The sequence below is a fragment of the Drosophila busckii genome, chromosome 3L (genome assembly GCF_011750605.1).
Source record: "Drosophila busckii strain San Diego stock center, stock number 13000-0081.31 chromosome 3L, ASM1175060v1, whole genome shotgun sequence".
NCBI lineage: Eukaryota > Metazoa > Arthropoda > Insecta > Diptera > Drosophilidae > Drosophila > Drosophila busckii.
The window spans coordinates 16,476,940-16,495,606 of record NC_046606.1 but is presented as its reverse complement, the minus strand read 5'-3'; the positions used below and the strand labels follow the sequence as shown (position 1 = coordinate 16,495,606).

General features: G+C 45.4%; 6 protein-coding genes across 6 annotated transcripts; 3 read left to right on the top strand and 3 right to left on the bottom strand.

The window, feature by feature from the left end:
- Positions 1 to 46: 46 nt before the first annotated feature.
- LOC108601028 (mRNA (2'-O-methyladenosine-N(6)-)-methyltransferase) lies at positions 47 to 5,281 on the top strand. The gene is given in 7 exon segments (XM_017988907.2): positions 47 to 175; positions 1,251 to 3,074; positions 3,134 to 3,259; positions 3,320 to 3,448; positions 3,504 to 3,869; positions 3,871 to 3,918; positions 3,920 to 5,281. Coding segments are annotated over 6 exon segments (2,757 nt in total). The 5' UTR covers positions 47 to 175; positions 1,251 to 1,257; the 3' UTR covers positions 4,191 to 5,281.
- Positions 5,282 to 5,320: 39 nt separating this feature from the next.
- Positions 5,321 to 6,676, bottom strand: LOC108599022 (peroxisomal membrane protein PEX14). Its single transcript, XM_017985803.2, has 3 exons — positions 6,392 to 6,676; positions 6,037 to 6,315; positions 5,321 to 5,976 (listed from the first exon to the last, which is right to left on the bottom strand). Exons 1-3 carry the CDS (start codon positions 6,512 to 6,514, stop codon positions 5,542 to 5,544), a joined length of 837 nt encoding a protein of 278 aa, XP_017841292.1. The 5' UTR covers positions 6,515 to 6,676; the 3' UTR covers positions 5,321 to 5,541.
- Positions 6,677 to 6,871: 195 nt separating this feature from the next.
- On the top strand, positions 6,872 to 11,593 carry LOC108600017 (E3 ubiquitin-protein ligase mind-bomb). Its single transcript, XM_017987334.2, has 5 exons — positions 6,872 to 7,305; positions 7,861 to 9,117; positions 9,178 to 9,633; positions 9,688 to 11,199; positions 11,261 to 11,593. The coding sequence occupies exons 1-5, from the start codon at positions 7,087 to 7,089 to the stop codon at positions 11,399 to 11,401; spliced, it is 3,585 nt and encodes a 1,194-aa protein (XP_017842823.2). The 5' UTR covers positions 6,872 to 7,086; the 3' UTR covers positions 11,402 to 11,593.
- A 28-nt stretch (positions 11,594 to 11,621) lies between these two features.
- LOC108600018 (28S ribosomal protein S31, mitochondrial) lies at positions 11,622 to 12,978 on the bottom strand. The gene is made up of 3 exons (XM_017987335.1): positions 12,875 to 12,978; positions 12,344 to 12,814; positions 11,622 to 12,287 (listed from the first exon to the last, which is right to left on the bottom strand). Exons 1-3 carry the CDS (start codon positions 12,910 to 12,912, stop codon positions 11,645 to 11,647), a joined length of 1,152 nt encoding a protein of 383 aa, XP_017842824.1. The 5' UTR covers positions 12,913 to 12,978; the 3' UTR covers positions 11,622 to 11,644.
- A 126-nt stretch (positions 12,979 to 13,104) lies between these two features.
- On the top strand, positions 13,105 to 17,522 carry LOC108600016 (trafficking protein particle complex subunit 8). The gene is given in 9 exon segments (XM_017987332.2): positions 13,105 to 13,277; positions 13,336 to 13,497; positions 13,553 to 14,471; positions 14,526 to 14,774; positions 14,841 to 15,303; positions 15,366 to 16,281; positions 16,340 to 16,759; positions 16,824 to 17,100; positions 17,102 to 17,522. Coding segments are annotated over 9 exon segments (3,936 nt in total). The 5' UTR covers positions 13,105 to 13,111; the 3' UTR covers positions 17,466 to 17,522.
- Positions 17,523 to 17,535: 13 nt separating this feature from the next.
- LOC108600019 (uncharacterized protein C1450.15) lies at positions 17,536 to 18,638 on the bottom strand. The gene has a single exon (XM_017987336.2). It carries the CDS (start codon positions 18,623 to 18,625, stop codon positions 17,915 to 17,917), a length of 711 nt encoding a protein of 236 aa, XP_017842825.1. The 5' UTR covers positions 18,626 to 18,638; the 3' UTR covers positions 17,536 to 17,914.
- Between the last annotated feature and the right edge of the window lie 29 nt (positions 18,639 to 18,667).

The following is an 18,667-nucleotide window of genomic DNA, read 5'->3' as shown; positions in this document are numbered from 1 at the left end:
AATATGCGGTGTTTTGGGCGAGAAGCCGCCTGGTAACACTTGGCGTGTGAAGTACTAGCAGTTTTTCAGGAATTCGTAAAACATAAATAAATCGCTTCAAATAATTACGTATATACGTTATAAATGTTTGAGAAGACAAATTTCGTAATTTGTTCAATAGCATAGTTGAAAATAGGTAAGTTTAGTGGCTTTTCAACGCGTTGGAAGTTCGACTACGAGCAAGCAGCAGCAAGGCGTAGATTATATTGATGTGGTTGAAAAGAAAGTGTAGAGAAATTTTCGGTGCACCACAATGTTGTTTATTAAATGCTATATACGACACAAAATAGCCACGATTTGTATGTGCCGTGCGGCAAAATCATTGATATCAAAAAAATTAATAAATAATAATGCTATTAGCTGCAATATGTATGTGTTTTGTGTTTCGATGGAAAAAGCGCGCCATTATTTCTTGGGACCTGCAATGACGTAGACATAAAATCTCACAGATACAAGATACATAGTGCTATGAGTGTGTGAGTGTGCGAGTTACATTTTGAGTCTAAGTAGCTGCATTTGTTTATATGTGTGTGTGTTTGCATTGCATTGCAGTGCAACAAAATCGCCAGCAGAATAATTTTTGTAAATTTTTTTTATTTGTGCGGTGCGCATACACTAGGTACACGCTCGTCAAAACATATACACAAGCAGCAGGCAGAAAATCTCTATTCTTTGCAATTTGTTTTGATTTCTCATTCGTCGCTCCCACACGCTCTCGCTCTCTCACTGTTTGGCTTGCGCTCAACAGCAGGAGCGGCAGCAGCAGCAGCAGCAGCAGCAGCAAGCAACAACAACAACAACAACACGGCATGCGCGCCACTCTCAGCCAATGTTAAAGCTTCAGATTTGAATTGAATTTGTGGGCGAGGGTGGAATTAGAATGGGGAGATATAATTATATGGACGTATTATTTTCATCTATTTATGCTTTGTCCGATGTGCAAGTTTTTCTACCGAAACAAAGTGACGTACCCTCCGGCTTGTGTTGCTGCTGCGCTGAGTGTTTCTTGCCGACTGGTTTCCACCGCGTTGGAGCGCACGTATTTGAGTGTTCGCATCAATACTACAGCTACCTGCGTTTGCTTACTCTCGCTCTCGTGCGCGTCGCTCGCTCTTTTTCTCTCTCTATGCTTGCTGCGACTCTTAATAACATAAACAAGAGTTGATTTAACGTTGTTGTTTTATGCGGTTTTTGTTTTGTTTTTATTACAGAGCTCAAATGGCAGCCAACAACAGCAATATGCACAATCTGGGGACGCTGCAGGTGCCGGCTTCTGTGATCGCTTCCACGGGCACTGTGAGTCCCATGATGCAGCCAAGCACGAGTTCGCAAAGTGCCTGGGATCAACTGACGGCGAGTGCATCCAACAATATGTCACCCACGCCGACGACAGCTGCAGCTAGCACATCTGCAGCAGCAGCTGCAGCAACAACAGCAGCGAGCGAAGGCACGGGGCATCCTTTGAGCGCAGGCAGCTCACCGGTGGCCAGCTGCTCGTCGCCCTCGACGCCCACCAAAACACATGGACCGCCCACTCCAGATGCAATGGCACATACGCCTCAAGGACCACCCGTTGGACCGGGTGGTTATGGCGAAGAGTTAACAGCGGAGCTTGTGAATCAGGGATGGCGTAAGTTCTGGTCTAAGCGCGAGAATCGACCGTACTACTGGAACAAGGTTACTGGTGAATCACTGTGGGAAATGCCGGGTGCACCCTTTGATCCGCTTACGGATCCTCTGGGGATTTGTCATGGTGGTGGCAGCGGCGTTGGTGGTCCCACGCCGATGACGCCGCACCAGCAACAGCACCATCATCTGAAGCGCAGACCGTCGGATGACATGCATATACATCCGCATCATCAGCAAATGCAGCAGCATATTGGACCACCAATGAAGAAGTTTGTGCTTGCTGGCCCGTGGGATCTGGAGGTGTGCACCAATGCTGTCATTGTGGAGCGACCGCCTACGCTGTTGCCACAGCCGCATCCAGAGATTGAGGCCATGCGAGCCGCCTTCACCATGAAACTGCAGAAGACATACGAGGATCTGTGCATGCGCAGGGAGAACATCAAGGCGCCGCGGGATTCTTTCAATCGTTGGCTTATGGAACGCAAGGTCATCGACACCGGTTGCGATCCATTGTTGCCTAGTAACTGTATGCCCGAAATCTCCAGCTCCATGTACCGCGAAATAATGGGCGACATACCTATTAAGATAATCAAACCTAAGTTCACTGGAGACGCACGCAAACAACTTTCACGGTATGCCGAGGCGGCCAAGCAAATCATCGAATCGCGCTCAGCGCCGCCCGAGTCAAAGAAAGTGGTCAAGTGGAATGTTGAGGATACGTTTCAATGGCTGAGGCGCACAGTGGGTGCCAGTTACGAGGACTTTCAGGATCGTTTGGCGCATTTGAAGCGTCAGTGTGAGCCGCATTTGGTGGAGACGGTAAAGAGCTCCGTAGAAACATTGTGCATTAAAATCTTTCATCTGTCGGCGGAGCATGCGCGCAAAATCCGTGAACGCCATCTACAATTATTGAAGGAGCACGGCATACCGGAGCCAACGCCGCCACCACCGCCTCCGCATTTGAAGAAGGTCTGGTGCTATCCCATACAGTTCGCAGTGCCGTCGCCACGCATGCCGGCCATTGAGTATCTGCAGGATCGCGATCATATGATCATCAAGTACACGCCCGCTAACATCAATCAGCCGGATGCACAGTACATTAATCTGACCTATCTGCAAAAGCTGGAGCAGCTTTATCGTCACAACTGCTTTGATGACAAAAAGTTCGATCTATTTATCGGTCGTGTATGGTGTCTGTTAAAGCGCTATCAAACCTTTCTAGGCAATGCACTCAACTCTTCACAGGAAGCTGAGCTTACACAGGCAGCTTTACCTGGACCCGTCTTTGAGTGTCTTCATAGGCACTTTGGTGTGAGCTTTGAGTGCTTCGCATCACCATTCAACTCCTATTTCCGGCAATACTGCTCAGCCTTTGCTGACACAGATGCCTACTTCGGCTCTAGGGGGTAAGCTGAAAAATGGTTTATAAATAAACAAATGCCATATCTGATGTTTTCGTTTGCAGACCGTTTTTGGAATTTAAACCAGTGTCTGGCTCGTTTCAAGTGAATCCGCCGCATTGTGAGGAGCTCTTGGATGCTTGTCTGCTACATATAGACAAGTTGCTAACCGATTCCATGGAGCCCTTAAGGTAGTAGCTATTATTTTCATAAAATAATGTGGTTAAAAGCATTTGTTATTCTCTCCACAGCTTTATAGTGTTTTTGCCGGAGTGGAAGAGTATTTCCAAGCTGGAGGAAAGCATGTACAAGCGGCGCTCCATGGTGGTACTGGGTATGGCACATGAATACCGGCATGGCTATCAACATATGATGCCGAAGTGAGCTGAAACTTTATATAATAGCTAGCTTAAGCTAATGGGTATTTCTTTACAGAAGTGAAGTGTTGGTCAAGTGCATGCAAGGCACACAAGTTGTTTGGCTCCAGAACAGCGCTGGCTATGCGCGTTGGGGTCCCAATGAAAATCGTGTGGAAGCCTTGCGTGAAGCATTCAGACCTCAGCGAGATCGAGAGCGTGAGCGTGCAGCTGTTGCTGCAGCTGCAGCTGGCGTAAACAGCAACCAACAGCCACAACAACAACAGCAGCAACAGCAACAGTCGCCGCCAGCAATAACAACTACATCAACAGCAGCAACAGTTGCTACAACGCCTGCCACACCTACTACTGCCAATAGCAGCAGCATTGCAGCTGTCACCAGCTCCAGCGTCAATAGCATTGGCAGTCCGGTGCCCACAACGTCTTGCCGTGCTAACTCCACTGTCGCCGCAAACGCCCACTAGCACACCCCCACAAGTTTCCGCTAACCATCAGTAATACGAGCAGCAGCAATTTGGTTGCCGCCTCGCCTACCATGAGCGTGCAAAGCGATTGCTCATCGCCTTCATCATCCACCATGTCACTGTCGCCGGCACCCGCCTCGGGTGGCTATCCGGATGGTGGATCTACAGCAGCAGCGGCAGCTGTTAGTATAACGGCCACTGCAAGCACATCGGGTGCCTCTTCAGCTTATGGTCCTGCCACCAGCATAACCAGCACGGCGGTTATCAATTCAGCTGTCTAGGCTAAAGAATTGAATGTTAAGCAACATGTCTTATTTTCGTTAAGCTATGGGGCTAAGTACCATTATTGTGTTTCCTTAATTAAGGATTTAAAGTCTAGAACATAGTTTTGAAATTCAATAAGTATGCGTACTTGCAGACCCTTATATATACCTACATATATATAGAGAATTTTTAACGGGCCATTTTAGTAACTTTTTTGTTCAGGTCTTAGAGGTGCAAGTGCGCTCAGTTAACATTTAACAAGTTTAAAGTTTAAAGATTGTACATATGTTTTTTATCAATTATATAAGTAAATAGCTGATAACTGCGGCCTGGCTGTTGTTTATCTAATTAACCCTTTTTAGGTAAGGGTACTAATACTACATTTAAATTGTTTTCCAATTTTTCAATTTAAACAAAATACACATGAAATAAAACAGAAAAAATATATACACTTGCACTGGCACCAAGGATAATTGTTTATTTTTTGATTGTTCTTTCTGTGCAGCACTTATACATCATATACATACATACATATATATAAATATATAAATAAGCCCTTCCCCATAAACAATCCAATGTGAGACTATTTTATTAGAATTAATAATTAAATGAAAACTAACACGATACATACGATAATGTACAAATCGATATTTAACAATAAGTAGGCGAAAATATATAAAATTGGTCGCGCGCAGAACCAAATTTGTAATAAATACAAAACTAAAGCTAAAACAAGTACGCACCGCACAACATAAGCATACATATATTTATACCATAATTAGAGATCATAACTAATAACAGCTGTGGTCAGCAGCAAGGCCATTTTTCAAAATATATGTTTTTTCTTTGAATAAGTTGTCAATGATGGCAAGTGTGCATATGAGCATATATTATTATAATGGGAATTTAGCCAATTTCATAATAATGTAGTAAAAACAAATTAAAATTCAACAATCGGCAACTTTAGACAAAATTTAAATTCTAAACATAAGTTAACAAAATTATCAAATAAGCTCAGGCTCCTCACTGTCACTAACACTTTGCCACTCCCACAATCATTCACAATGCGTTAATTTCTTTTAAAAATAAATAAAACACAAATAAAAAACAAATCAAAGGAACAATTTATAATCTATTTCAAGCTTCTTTTAATTGCTTAGTTTTTTATGTTTATTATACATACATTCATGTATATTTGTGTGTATACATACTATAATGTGTGTATACATTAAGTTTTGGTAGCTACTGTGCGGATATGAAATTTTATGAAGTGAACAAAATCCATAATATTCATCGGATGTACAATTATTGACTTCGTTTGACAAAATGCATGCACTTTGGTGCTTATTTTATAGCCTTTTTCGCTTCTTACATAATTTCTAAGCTAGAGTCACTGTTCTTAGTCACTACCTCGGTCTCAGAGGAGCCTGAGCCGGAACCGGCATCGTCGGCTTTGTCATTATCATCTGACTGACTAGTGTGGCTGTGGCGATGGCGATGTGGGGAGCTAGCCAATTGCCAGGCTGGAATGGAGGGCACGGTAGAAGGGGCTACGGGCGATGCGAACTGTTTACGATTCAACAATAAGCCTTTGATGGCATCCAAATCACTACGAAAGTTGCTAAACTCTCGATTCATTTGCTGCGCCTGCTCCTTTTGCTGTACTGTAATCAAATCCTTTACGGCTGATATTTCTGCATTCAGAGCCTGCGTGCTCGTCTCCACCTTTTTGTCAATATCCTCTAAAGCCTTATCAACGCTTTTCTTCTTGGGTGTTCCAAAGAGAAAGGGCGCAATGTATTTCTGTGTAAACGAATGGTTAGTCCATAGCTGCTCCCTGCGTTAGATATAGCGACAACTTACCCGCCAAAATAGATAAACTGCATAGACTACACCGCTGAGAAGCGTTGTTGTGTAGAGCAGCTCACGCAATCTGCCGAAAGCGGTTTGCTGATGCTGCACTGCCAGTTGTGATCCAATGTTGATAATGGTATTTGGATCATGACTAAAGACGCCTGCACGCTCACAGGCTAGTTGTATTTCATGTGAAGTTAGACCTTTGGACCGCAGAAACTGCTGCTTTTGGATAAGTGTAGTGTGGCGTACTTTGGTGTTTTGTAAAAAGCTCACTGCTGTGGTTATCTATTGCACAAAGATTATAGATTAGACAAAGTGGACTGGCTATAGTTAATCAACTGATACGCAAAGGTCAACCTACCAGCGATTCTCTAGGCTCAACGGGCTCCCCTTCATTGGAAATTGGGTTATAATCCTGTACCGTCGACAAGTTTGTTGTCGCCAGAACAGTCGTGTCTCCGGTGTCCGTATTGCTATTGGACATTTTTATATCTACGCTTACTTTAATTTTGTTTAAGTATTACAATACAGTTGCGTAGGCGCAGCTAAGTAAAAGAGCTGCACAATTTTCTTTTTAGCAAGCGTTGCGTATTAATTAATTGTTGCAATGTTCACAATGTTTTAAAAGTAACGAGTGAGAGTCAAGTTGAGTGCAATTGGGCAACCGTTACTTAAAATAGCGGAGTGGCAACGCTGCTGAACTGCAGGTGTGTACAAGTATCGTTTAATAGCACCATCACTAACTTAATTATAGTTTGACTTTTACACAGTTTATAAATTTGTTTTTAGCTCCTAATTTTAAAAAGTTATAATTTTTCAATGCAGCATTACTGTTTTTAATGAAATAAAACACTAAATAAGCAAACACTAACTAGCTTATTACCTTAGTGACTGCATGGGAATGCTGATGTAAATGTGCAAGACTTGTGCAGTCTCTATAGATATTTTCGAGACACTTTTTTCTTGCACACGAAGAAGAGTGTCTCTGTAATTTGCATTTTCGTAAAAGTGTGAGCGTCTGACTGAAAAAGACAAAGAGCATTGTGACAGACTAAAATGTCCTGTGCCGCTTCTTTAACAGCGGCTAAAGACTCAACAAATGCTGCAGCAAGTGGTGCTGCAGTGGGTGTGGTAGTCACAACTGGGAGTGGGGGAGGCAGCGGTGGTAGTGGCGGTAGCGTAGGCGCTGGCGCGGCTGCAGTTGCTCGACGTATTTCAATGGAAGGAGTTGGTGCGCGTGTTATACGTGGTCCGGATTGGAAATGGAATAAACAGGTACGTACACACACAAACGCACACACCAATTTGGTGACAGTCAATTAAATTAAATTGAATGATCGATATTACCCTTAACAATAAAAGCGTAGACTAGAAAAATCAACAACGACTATGACTTGCAGCTTGTCAATGTTAAATAGAGAAGATTTCAACATACGAATATAATTAATATTGACTATACTTTGTTTTATGATTCTACTAAACATTTTTAAATTATTCCAAAAGTTATCCAGACATTAATTTGATTTTTGTATAGCGTATTAAATAGTCAATCATACTTCGCGATTATTTCTGTTTGGTTTTGGTTTGTTTTTGCGCTGACCTAGACGGGGTCGATCCCAAGATCGCCGTTTAGATTGTGTGTGGAACTCATTGCGGCCCTTAGCAGCAACTGTCAGTTTAGTAGATTGTCGAACATCAAGCGCAGCGCAGCTGAAATGCGTTTTAATTATAATTTTCGTGTTATGATTAGCGTAGGTCCATAAAACAAAATGCAAAACAGAAACTAAACTAATAGATTTATGTTACTTTGTTTCGATTTGTTCTTAATAGGATGGCGGCGAGGGACATGTGGGCACAGTGAGAAATTTCGAGTCCGCCGAGGAGGTGGTCGTTGTCTGGGACAATGGTACCGCAGCAAATTATCGCTGTGCTGGCGCCTATGATTTGCGTATTTTGGACAGCGCACCAACAGGTGTGAAACATGAGGGAACCATGTGCGATACATGCCGGCAGCAACCTATCTTTGGCATACGCTGGAAGTGTGCCGAGTGCATAAACTATGATCTATGCTCCATTTGTTATCATGGGGACAAACATCATTTGCGTCATCGCTTTTATAGGATTAGCACTCCTGGTGGTGAACGCGGGATGCTGGAGCCGCGTCGCAAGTCCAAGAAGGTGCTGGCACGTGGTATTTATCCGGGGGCTCGTGTGGTACGCGGCGTGGATTGGCAGTGGGAGGATCAGGACGGTGGCGTCGGCCGTCGTGGCAAAGTAAATGAGATACAGGATTGGTCTTCCGCCTCGCCGCGCTCAGCCGCTTATGTTATCTGGGATAATGGCTCCAAGAATCTTTATCGCGTAGGCTTTGAGGGCATGGCAGATTTGAAGGTGGTGAACGATGCCAAAGGCAGTAATGTGTATCGCGATCATTTGCCGCTGTTGGGCGAGAATGGCCCAGGCAAGGGACCGCATGGATTCCAGATTGGCGACAAGGTAACCGTGGATCTAGATTTGGAGATTGTACAGTCGCTGCAACACGGACACGGCGGATGGACCGATGGCATGTTCGAGTGCCTAAGCAATGCGGGCATGGTAGTGGGCATAGATGAGGATCACGACATAGTGGTAGCCTACAATTCAGGTAATCGTTGGACCTTTAATCCAGCGGTACTCACAAAGGTGTCCTCGCCCACTAGTGCACCGCCAGAATTTCAAGTGGGAGATATTGTTAAAATCTGTTCGGATGTTGAGAGCATCAAGATGCTGCAACGCGGCCATGGTGAGTGGGCAGATGCCATGCAGCTTACGCTGGGCAAGATTGGACGCGTGCAGCAGGTGTACCACGACAATGACCTAAAGGTGGAAGTGGGCAACACATCTTGGACCTATAATCCACTTGCAGTCTGCAAAGTGGCTTCCACTAGTGTCACCAGCGCCACAGGCGCTACTGGCACTGATGCCAACTGCGCGCCCGTTATACCAAGCGGTGAGCGTCTATCCGCCATACTCAAGAAGCTCTTCGAACCCAATGTCTCTGGCGATGCTACCGAAGAGTTTGTCAAGGCGGCCGCCAATGGATTTGCGGTAAGTATTTATTCAGCATTTATCCATGTCCTAATTAATAATTATATAACCTTTTTTCAGTCACGCTGTGAGGAGTACTTGGCAGGCGCAGCTCAGCCGTCAACCTCCAGCGCTGCGGCAGCTGCAGCTGCAGGCAGTCCCAGCAGCGCGCCGGCGCCAGAGGTAAATGTAAATGGCGTCTTTGCTGGTCATACCGCCTTGCAGGCAGCCAGTCAGAATGGACACATTGAGGTGATACAAGTGCTACTGCGTCATTCGGTGGATGTGGAGATTGAGGATAAAGATGGTGATCGGGCAGTACATCATGCTGCCTTCGGTGATGAGGCGACAGTAATAGAGATCTTGGCCAAGGCGGGCGCGGATTTGAATGCGCGCAACAAACGTCGGCAGACTTCGTTGCATATTGCTGTGAACAAGGGACATCTAAATGTGGTAAAAACGCTGCTCACGCTGAACTGCCATCCCAGTCTGCAGGATTCGGAGGGTGATACACCGCTACATGATGCCATATCTAAGGTAGGGAGAGTATGAATTCTGCTCATAAAAGTTGTCACTAAATGCTTTTCACAGGAACATGATGAAATGCTGTCGCTCTTGTTGGACTTTGGCGCGGACATAACATTAAACAACAACAATGGCTTCAATGCATTGCATCATGCCGCGCTCAAGGGTAATCCCAGCGCCATGAAGATATTACTCACCAAAACAAATCGCCCCTGGATTGTGGAGGAGAAAAAGGATGATGGATATACAGCTTTGCATTTGGCTGCACTTAATAATCACGTGGAAATCGCCGAGCTGCTTGTCCACATGGGCAAGGCCAACATGGACAGACAGAATGTAAATTTACAAACCGCACTTCACTTGGCTGTCGAGCGTCAGCATGTGCAGATTGTCAAGCTACTGGTGCAGGATGGTGCTGATTTGAATATACCAGACAAGGATGGAGATACACCATTGCACGAGGCACTGCGTCACCATACGCTATCGCAGCTGAAGCAGCTACAGGATGTGGAAGGCTTTGGCAAACTGCTCATGGGTCTGCGTAACGCCAACAACAAGAAGGCTTCGGCATCCATAGCCTGCTTCTTAGCTGCCAATGGCGCTGACCTGACACTAAAGAATCGCAAACTGCAAACGCCGCTGGATCTGTGCCCTGATCCCAATCTCTGCAAAACGCTCGTCAAGTGCTATAACGAGCGCAAGACCGATGATGCTGAGTTGCCTGGCAATGTGGCTGGCACCAGTCAGAATGCCCGCGCCCGTGCTGCCGCCGTGGGCTCTGCAGCGGGCATGCATCAATCAGCGACGGCAAATATACCACTTAACACAGCCGTCTCGGGCAGCACATTTGCGCTAAATGGCTTAGGCGGCGACATGGCTCAGTCGTTGCATGTGGAAAGCAGCAGTAGCAGCGGCAGCTGCAAGAGCAGCGGTACCGGCATCAATAATAACAACAACAACAATAGCAAGCCTACCAGCCTGGAGGAATGTCTGGTCTGCTCGGATGCCAAGCGCGATACGGTTTTCAAGCCATGTGGTCATGTTTGTTGTTGTGAAACGTGTGCGCCACGCGTGAAAAAGTGCCTCATTTGCCGCGAGACTGTTGCCTCGCGCGAAAAGATTGACGAATGCCTTGTCTGCTCAGACAGGCGTGCCGCTGTCTTCTTTCGTCCCTGTGGTCACATGGTGGCCTGCGAGCATTGCAGTGCGCTAATGAAGAAGTGTGTACTCTGTCGAACCCAAGTCGATGAGATGCTCTCGTTTACGCTTTGCTGTGGTGGACTGGGCTCTGCGGAAAAGGTTCAAATGGCGGGCGCTGCTGCAGCTTTGACTGTCACAGAGGATAAATTCATAGAGCCACCGTGTGTAAACACCTCCGGGCATAGCGTCGCCATGAACAATACTGTTGTTACGCCAGTTGCTGGCAATAGCAATCAACTTAACAGTCAGAACAATCTATTGGCGGCCGCAGCGGCAGCTAATGTAGCCACTGGGCTAATGGCGCCTTCCAATGTTAACAACTTTCAAATGGATGATGTGCAAAAGCTAAAGCAGCAGCTGCAAGACATTAAGGAGCAGGTAAAATGCTTAATGCTTAATCGAGTTAAAGCTTTTTGCTAATGTTTCAAAATTTTTACAGACTATGTGCCCCGTTTGCTTCGATCGCATTAAAAATATGGTATTTCTCTGCGGACACGGCACCTGCCAGATGTGTGGTGACCAAATTGAGGGCTGTCCCATTTGCCGCAAGACTGTGGAGAAGCGCATTTTGCTCTTTTAAAGTGAAGCAAATAAATAATCATTATTTAGTGGCACACATTCCGCGCACAGACTCCCAAAACGCATACGCATTAAATTAAGTATTATTTTAGCAAATCGAATCTACATATTACAAACGTACACACAATGCTGTGTATGTTGATATAGCATATACACATATATTCATATATACGCGCATAAATTGTCTTACAAAGCAAATAAATATATGTTTTTAACAAATATTTATTATTGCAAATCATTTTAATTAGGCTGACACACTCTTTACATTCTCTTTTGTCATCAGCTCTTTGAGTATGTGCTTCTTGTCGTCAAAGTAGTCGCGGAACCACAGTATGTGGTCCTTCTTCTCTTGAGCTGTGACATATGGGTTCTTTGAGAGACCCACGCACACCAGCTCCATGAAATGACGTATGGGTCCCCTGCTGGGACACCAACCTTCTAAATGCTGCTCCAAAAAGATGTGCTCTGAAAAGTCTACGTTTGCCTCCTCTGCCATATCCTGCTCATTATCAATGGGAAAACGCCAGACTTTGCCTTGAGATGTCCATTGTACCATTTGCTCAAAGTAATTAGCGGGCGGATGCGCCGCATGCAATTGTAATTCACGTTGATTTAGCGTAGACCAAGTTTTTAACATGTCCGGCGACTCCACTAGCTTAGTAGCTGATTTGGTAAAGATACCCAAAGGCTCCCCACCATACAAATTGACGCTGCCCGTAAATTGTTCAGGCTCGCGTTTAATTTGTCGTTGAGGACGCTGGGTAGAGCGTTCTCCTGGCTTAGATTTAGCACGGGAAGCCAATGTACGACGCACAAACTCGCCGCGGGAGTATTCCGTTGACTCCGGCTGCTGACGACGATCGATCTTCATGCCCACGATTAAATCACTATAGAAAAAATGTATGTGTCCATCTTAATCTCAATTTGTTATATATTCACTCACCTCAAGTTGAGTTCCTTGTCTGCACTTCCAGCAGCTGCTGCATTGTCCACTGAAGCCTGGTCTAATGCAGCTGTGCCTTCTGGACTGTGTCCCAGCAACTTAGCGAGTAACTCGGATTCAGTTTGTTTTCTATCGCTTTCGCCGGTGGACAACATGCTGGCAATATTCTTAGCAGCGGTAATAACATTGTTATTGGCCGTCTCCTGCTTAAGAGCTTCTCTACGCCGACGATTAGCATCGCCAGGTCGTGGAAGTTCCGCCGACGAGAGTTGATCGTTGGCTTGTGTCTGCATACTACCCAGTAGACGGTTCAAGCGTTGTGCCGCTGTCTCTGTGTTTGCTTCTGCAGATTTTGTGCGCTTCTTTGGTTTTTCATCATCGGAAGAGGAGCTACCATCATCGTCTTTGGACTGAGAAGAGCTGAAGAACTTAACTTGATCCACGTTTCTGTAACAGGCCGGTAGTAATGCTCTGTGAATGCAAACCAAGACTGTATAAAGAAGTAATTTATTTTATTGTGTCATAATTAACCGTAAGCAAAGTCGCTGTGTGCTGCGCAAAGTTAACATATTAAACAATTCCTTTTAATAATTATTAAAAACACAAGACTTTTCACGCAACTTGCGCTCGCGTAACAATAATAAGCAAACTACAAAAGGGTGGCAGCACTGGCAACAGATGTTTGTTAAGTATCGACTATTCCTGTAAAGCATCGATATTTATTGTTTTTTTTTTGTCAGTGTATTAAAGTTAATTAAGAAATAGAAAATGATACATTTAACGGGACAAGGCTATAATTCACGCGATATTATTAAAAACATATTCTCGCCGCTTATAGGCGTGGTAAGCAGCAGTTTGGCCGATGAGGTTTGTCATCGCAACAATTTGTCCTTTGTGGAGCTGCTGCAGCCGTTTGCCAAGCTGCCCAATGATGGTGAGTAAACAAAAGTGTCTATTTTTGTTTGTTGCTTATGTGTTTTATTATTTTGCAGCGCATTTTCGAGATGTATCCGGCACTAGTGTGTCTGTGCGTGGACTGCGACTGAACTTCTGCGATGTGGACTGGCGACCACCGCAAACAGTGTTGGCGAGAAAAATGCTCAATGAGTCGGTTACCAATGCACAGAATGATAGAACAAAAGTGGTCACGATTGGTAAGAAGTTATTTAATATTTCTGTTCAATCCATTACTCTACGCATCTAATATAGCTGGCATTGACCTGGAGCTGCCCACAGCTGAGCCCTGGTTTGAGCAATGGCGTGAAACATTTCTGGCAGTACAATTCCCGGCAGAGCATGAGTTTACCCGCCATTTACTAAGCTGCCTGCTGGTGCTGTCCAGTGCGGACCCGAATATTATTGAAACGGCACAAAAGTTAACTCAACGTGTCCAGCAAATGCAGAGCATAACACCACAGAAGCTGCCAAAATGGTTTCAACCCACAGAAGTCCTCAATAGTTATGTGGTGCTGCATGAAGCCAGTCAGGGTGATTTATCCAAGGCACAACAGGGCTTTGAGCTGCTCAAGTCCACATTCGGCGATAATAAATGTTTCCTTGTCTCAATTAATTCAGTGGACTCGAATGCAATGAACGACATGCCTGACCACTGGGCAACATATATAAAGCGACAACCCAAAAGTGATAACACAACTTCCACTGAACTCAGTGCACCCAAATCTCCGCAGGAAGCGGTCTCGGTCATCAGTATGCCGGCTATGCAAATGTCACAGCTGCTGGAGGGTGCGGCACAGGAAAACGAGCAAGCTATTGTGCATCCGCTGAGTCCCATGCAAGAGAGCGCCACGGAGGCCATAAACTCAAAGTTTAGCATTAGCAGCGAAAGCATTGCTTCCCAGACTATCAATCCCAATGTGTGGGCCAACGAAGTGGATGCAGATGCGCCCCATGGACAAAGTCTCGCTGCACGAGATATTGAAAATTTGCGTCACTTTGTGCAGGATTATGCAGTGCGCGCTCTTATACCCTATGTAGAACATTTAGTGGTCACGCTCAGTGAGGGTGTGACCAATAAAAAGGGCGTCAGCAAGTCACTGCTGAGCGCCACCAAACGTTGGTTTGTCACCAGCAAACCAGGCGCTGGAGCTAATAATCAAAATGCAGTCATGTATGTCACAATACAGACTATTTTTTATACAGTATTAATAATTCTCTTTTACAGTTATACAAACGAGTCCGCTGAGCTGCAGACTCGCAAACTGGGTGATCTATACTTTATGTTTGGACACTATAATCTGGCATTTCAAGCCTATCATCAGGCTAAGCGTGACTTCAATGCAGATTCCGCTTGGCAATACTATGCGGGTGCTCTGGAAATGGCAGCGCTCTCCGCCTTTATGCTAGGCACAGCGCATCGCAAGACGTACGACTACATGGAGGATGCCATTGTGTGTTATTTAACCGTGTGCAAGTCAGTTGACAGAATATTTAATATTCTGTAATAAATATTAATTTATTATTTCCTTTTGTTCCAAAGACTGCAACAATTTGCTACGCGCGCAACACTGCTGAGCATGGAATGTCTGAAGACAGCGCGTCTATATAGCGAGGTGGCCAAACAGCTTATACGCATGACCAGTGAGGATTCTGATTTGCGCTCTGCGTTGCTTTTGGAGCAGGCAGCCTATTGCTTTCTGGTCACACAGCCGCCAATGCATCGCAAATATGCTTTCCATATTGTCTTAGCGGGTAATCGTTATTCGCGTGCTGGTCAACGCAAGCATGCGTATCGCTGCTATCGCCAGGCCTATCAGGTGTTCCAGCATCGTGAGTGGAGTCTGGCCGAAGATCACATTCAGTACACGGTGGCCAAGCAAGCGTATATGTTAAAGCAGCTGGACGAGGCAAGTCGCTCGTTTGCACATCTGCTGCGCCCAGGCAGTTTGCAAAGCGCGCAGCAGCAGAGCAGTTTCCTCAAGGAATACATACAAACGCAGAATGTGAGCTTTGCCTAAAAATACATTAAATAAATAATTGATATATACTATTTACTTTTTTTTAGGACCTTGTCAAACGCAGCCCCGAGCTTGGCTTGCTGCCTCATGCTTTGCCACAGTTAGTGCAGTCTTCGGTGCGTGTGTTAACCTTGGTACAGCCGCCCTGCGCACAGCCACCGCAAGTGCCCGCCAGCAACATAGACATCAACTCTCCCGTAACATCAGACGAATCCATTTGGCACAAGATTGAAGAAATGCTGGTCATTACGGCTGCGTCCAACAAACCATTTGTGTTTAAGCCCTCCCGTTATTTGTACACTAAGCAACAGCCTGCCACAGAGATACCGCTGGGTGTCCAGGGTGAGCCAATTGAACTGTCTGTAGCGCTGGCCAACAGCGTTCGCTGTCCCATTAACTTGACGGACATTGATCTGCTCTGGCGGCTTACGCTGGACAACGAAGAAGTCATTTCCAATGTGTGTGTCTACGAACAATCTTCGGATAGCGCCAGCAAGGCTGCTGTGTCGGCAGCTATTAAGATCAGCTGCCTGGCAAGCTTAGAACTGGCAGAGCAGGCCGAGCAGCTGCTGCACTTTAAGCTCACGCCCAAGCTAACTGGACGTTTATCTATATTGGGCGTTGTTTGTCGGGTAGCTGCCAAGGCGGAACCAGCAGCTAGCTTATTGGGCCTGCTGCAGTTCGAAACTCAACGCATTAAACCCACTGCGGCTAAGCAATCCTCTCAGACGTTATTGGACAGCAGGTTAAGCTTAAAGCTGGTGCCACAAGTGCCGGCACTAAGCGTCAGCTTTACTCCTGTACCTGCGGAGCTATTGACTGGTGAAATAGTTCCCGTGTCCATAACGCTGCGTAATCTAGGCATTGCACCCATTGAGGAAATTTATTTGGGATGTGATAATCCGCGTTGTCTGACACTGTTGGACCAGCAGCACACTGAGTTGCCCATAACTATGCTCAGTTGTAAGTGCTAAAATCTGCTTTCATTCACATTTAATTATGATACTTTTATTTGATATAGCTTTGAAGGATTTATCGAACGATAAGCTGGTCAAGGATAAGGAAATACGCAGACAACGCGTTTTCCGGCTGCTGCAGCGCCAGCCTGCGCTGGATGCACAGGAGGGACAGACCATTTCCATGTGGATACAAGCGCCACATACTGCTGGTCCATTTACACTGCGCTTGCTCTTTTATTATGCGTTGCCAGCTGCGGCCAATGCGCACATAAAATATCGCCTGGTGCGTCATATTTGGCATGTGCAGGTGCAGAGCTGCTTGCAGGCTGATGCCAGCTGCGTGATCAGCAATGCGGTTAGCCGTGAGCTTGGTCTGGATGTCAATCTGCGAAACGTGCATGCGGCGTCGCCCACCGAGGTGTATATCAATGCCTTGTCGCTATATTCCAAGGAATATAAAGTGAATGCGCAAAAGCTGCTGGGTGAGAGGAATGCTGATGCTCATGTTTGCAATCTTACTAAAGTTTATTACTTTTATCCTTACAGTAATGAACAATATGGAGCTTGCGACTGGACAAGCTGGCGCACAGTGCTTGAAAGCTGCCAAATGTTGCAGTTTCCAATGCCGTTTGTTGGCTAAAGATCCGGAACAGTTTCCAAATATACCTACGCTTAAATCGCTTTTGCATACACGTCTTTCACGCTTGGAAATCATGCCAGCCAAGAATGCACAGCAACTGGATCAGCATATGCCTACACTGCAAGAACCGCACAGTTTCTTAGCCAATGAGGAAACCAATTACTTCAATACCAACATTACACGGAGAGTTCAAATGCCACCATTCGAGCTATGTACCGCATGTCACACTTGCACTTAGCTGGAGCGCTTTGGTGCAACAGAATGAAATGCAGCGCGTTGCGAGTGGATTACACTTTATTAAGCTGTATACGCTCTATGAAACTGGCAGCTGTCCTGGCGCTGTTGAGGCAGTTTATAGGCGTCGCCTCTCCATGGAAGTAGAACAAAGCACACATGAGTTTCAGTTGCCTGAGGAGTTTGGCAACGAAGCTGCCACCGAACCGTTGGGTGATGATGACGTGGCCGACTTTTGGGAGCCGAATGAACATTACGTGAGTCAGCGTTGTTTGCTAGAGGATGAAACCTTTGTGCTGACTGCCAGAGCCTAAATGCAATAATCTTGTATCATTTAATTTATATAAATATATTTTAATAATAATGGTTAACTTCTGTACGTTCCAATTTGTGTCTTTTGCATGTGATTAATACACCTATTATTAATCTGTATGTACTTATAAATAAATGCATATATGTATGTTTACTCTCGAGTTGGAGATTGGTTTCATCAATTGAATAGTGCGGCGCGTCGTGTTGTTAGTTTATTAGTTGATTGGTTTTAAAATGAATTATAATTGTACATGTTAATAAATTGCTTAAACTGGTAACACTAAAGTATCTTTAATTGCTTTTTGGTATATGTAAATCTTAAGCTGTTGACTAGACGATGGCGCGACAACAATGCTTTTGCTTCCTTGGTTGTGGATGTGGATGTTGTGGCAGCGCAACGTTATGTTTTTATCGTGGCAGGATACACATATTGCATACACATTTATTGGTTTTAAGTACGTTTCTTGCTCATGTAGACACGTCCACATGTGTATAGCACGTGAGTACATGCGTATATATTGCCCAGAGCACTGCCCAGTAAAGCGCCAATCACATTGGGTATAGGATATACCTGCCAGTCGCGTCCCCAGTCCAAGGGAGCCACTACACTGCCAGCCCAGGCACCCAGTATGCCGCCAAGCGCATTGTACTTGAACAAATGCAGCGCCGTATCCTCGCACTTAGTCACAAAGTCGGGATTCTCACAGAAGCACACTTGCAAGGCGCCACCGCCACCGAGCAGGAAAACAGTAGGCGAAACTGTTAGCAAAGTCATTAGCAGTGATAGTACAAACGTCTGTTCGTAGTTGGCTAAAACTGGAGCGCCCAAGATTATGCATATAAATCCGTATAGGAGTGTACACAGAAATTGTAAGGTGAGGCCACCGAGTAGTTCACGTGGCGTAAAATACGCCGCCTTCTTTTGGCGTTGCTTGGCCGTTAGCACGCCGTCCTCTATGCGCCCAAAGAAGCGGGCGAGAATAACTTTTAACAGCTCGCCAGTAAAAACAATGGGCACGATCAAGGAATCCCAAAAGCTGCCCAAATGTGACCAATTGCGGCGATACTGCATGTAGGTCATGCAAATCAATATTGTGGCCAGACTGATGCTGACATGGAATAGCTGGTGCTTAGTCTTCTTCTGATCGAAACGCGAAACCATCTTTAAGCCTACAAATACTATTCACCAGCCTGAAATTTAACT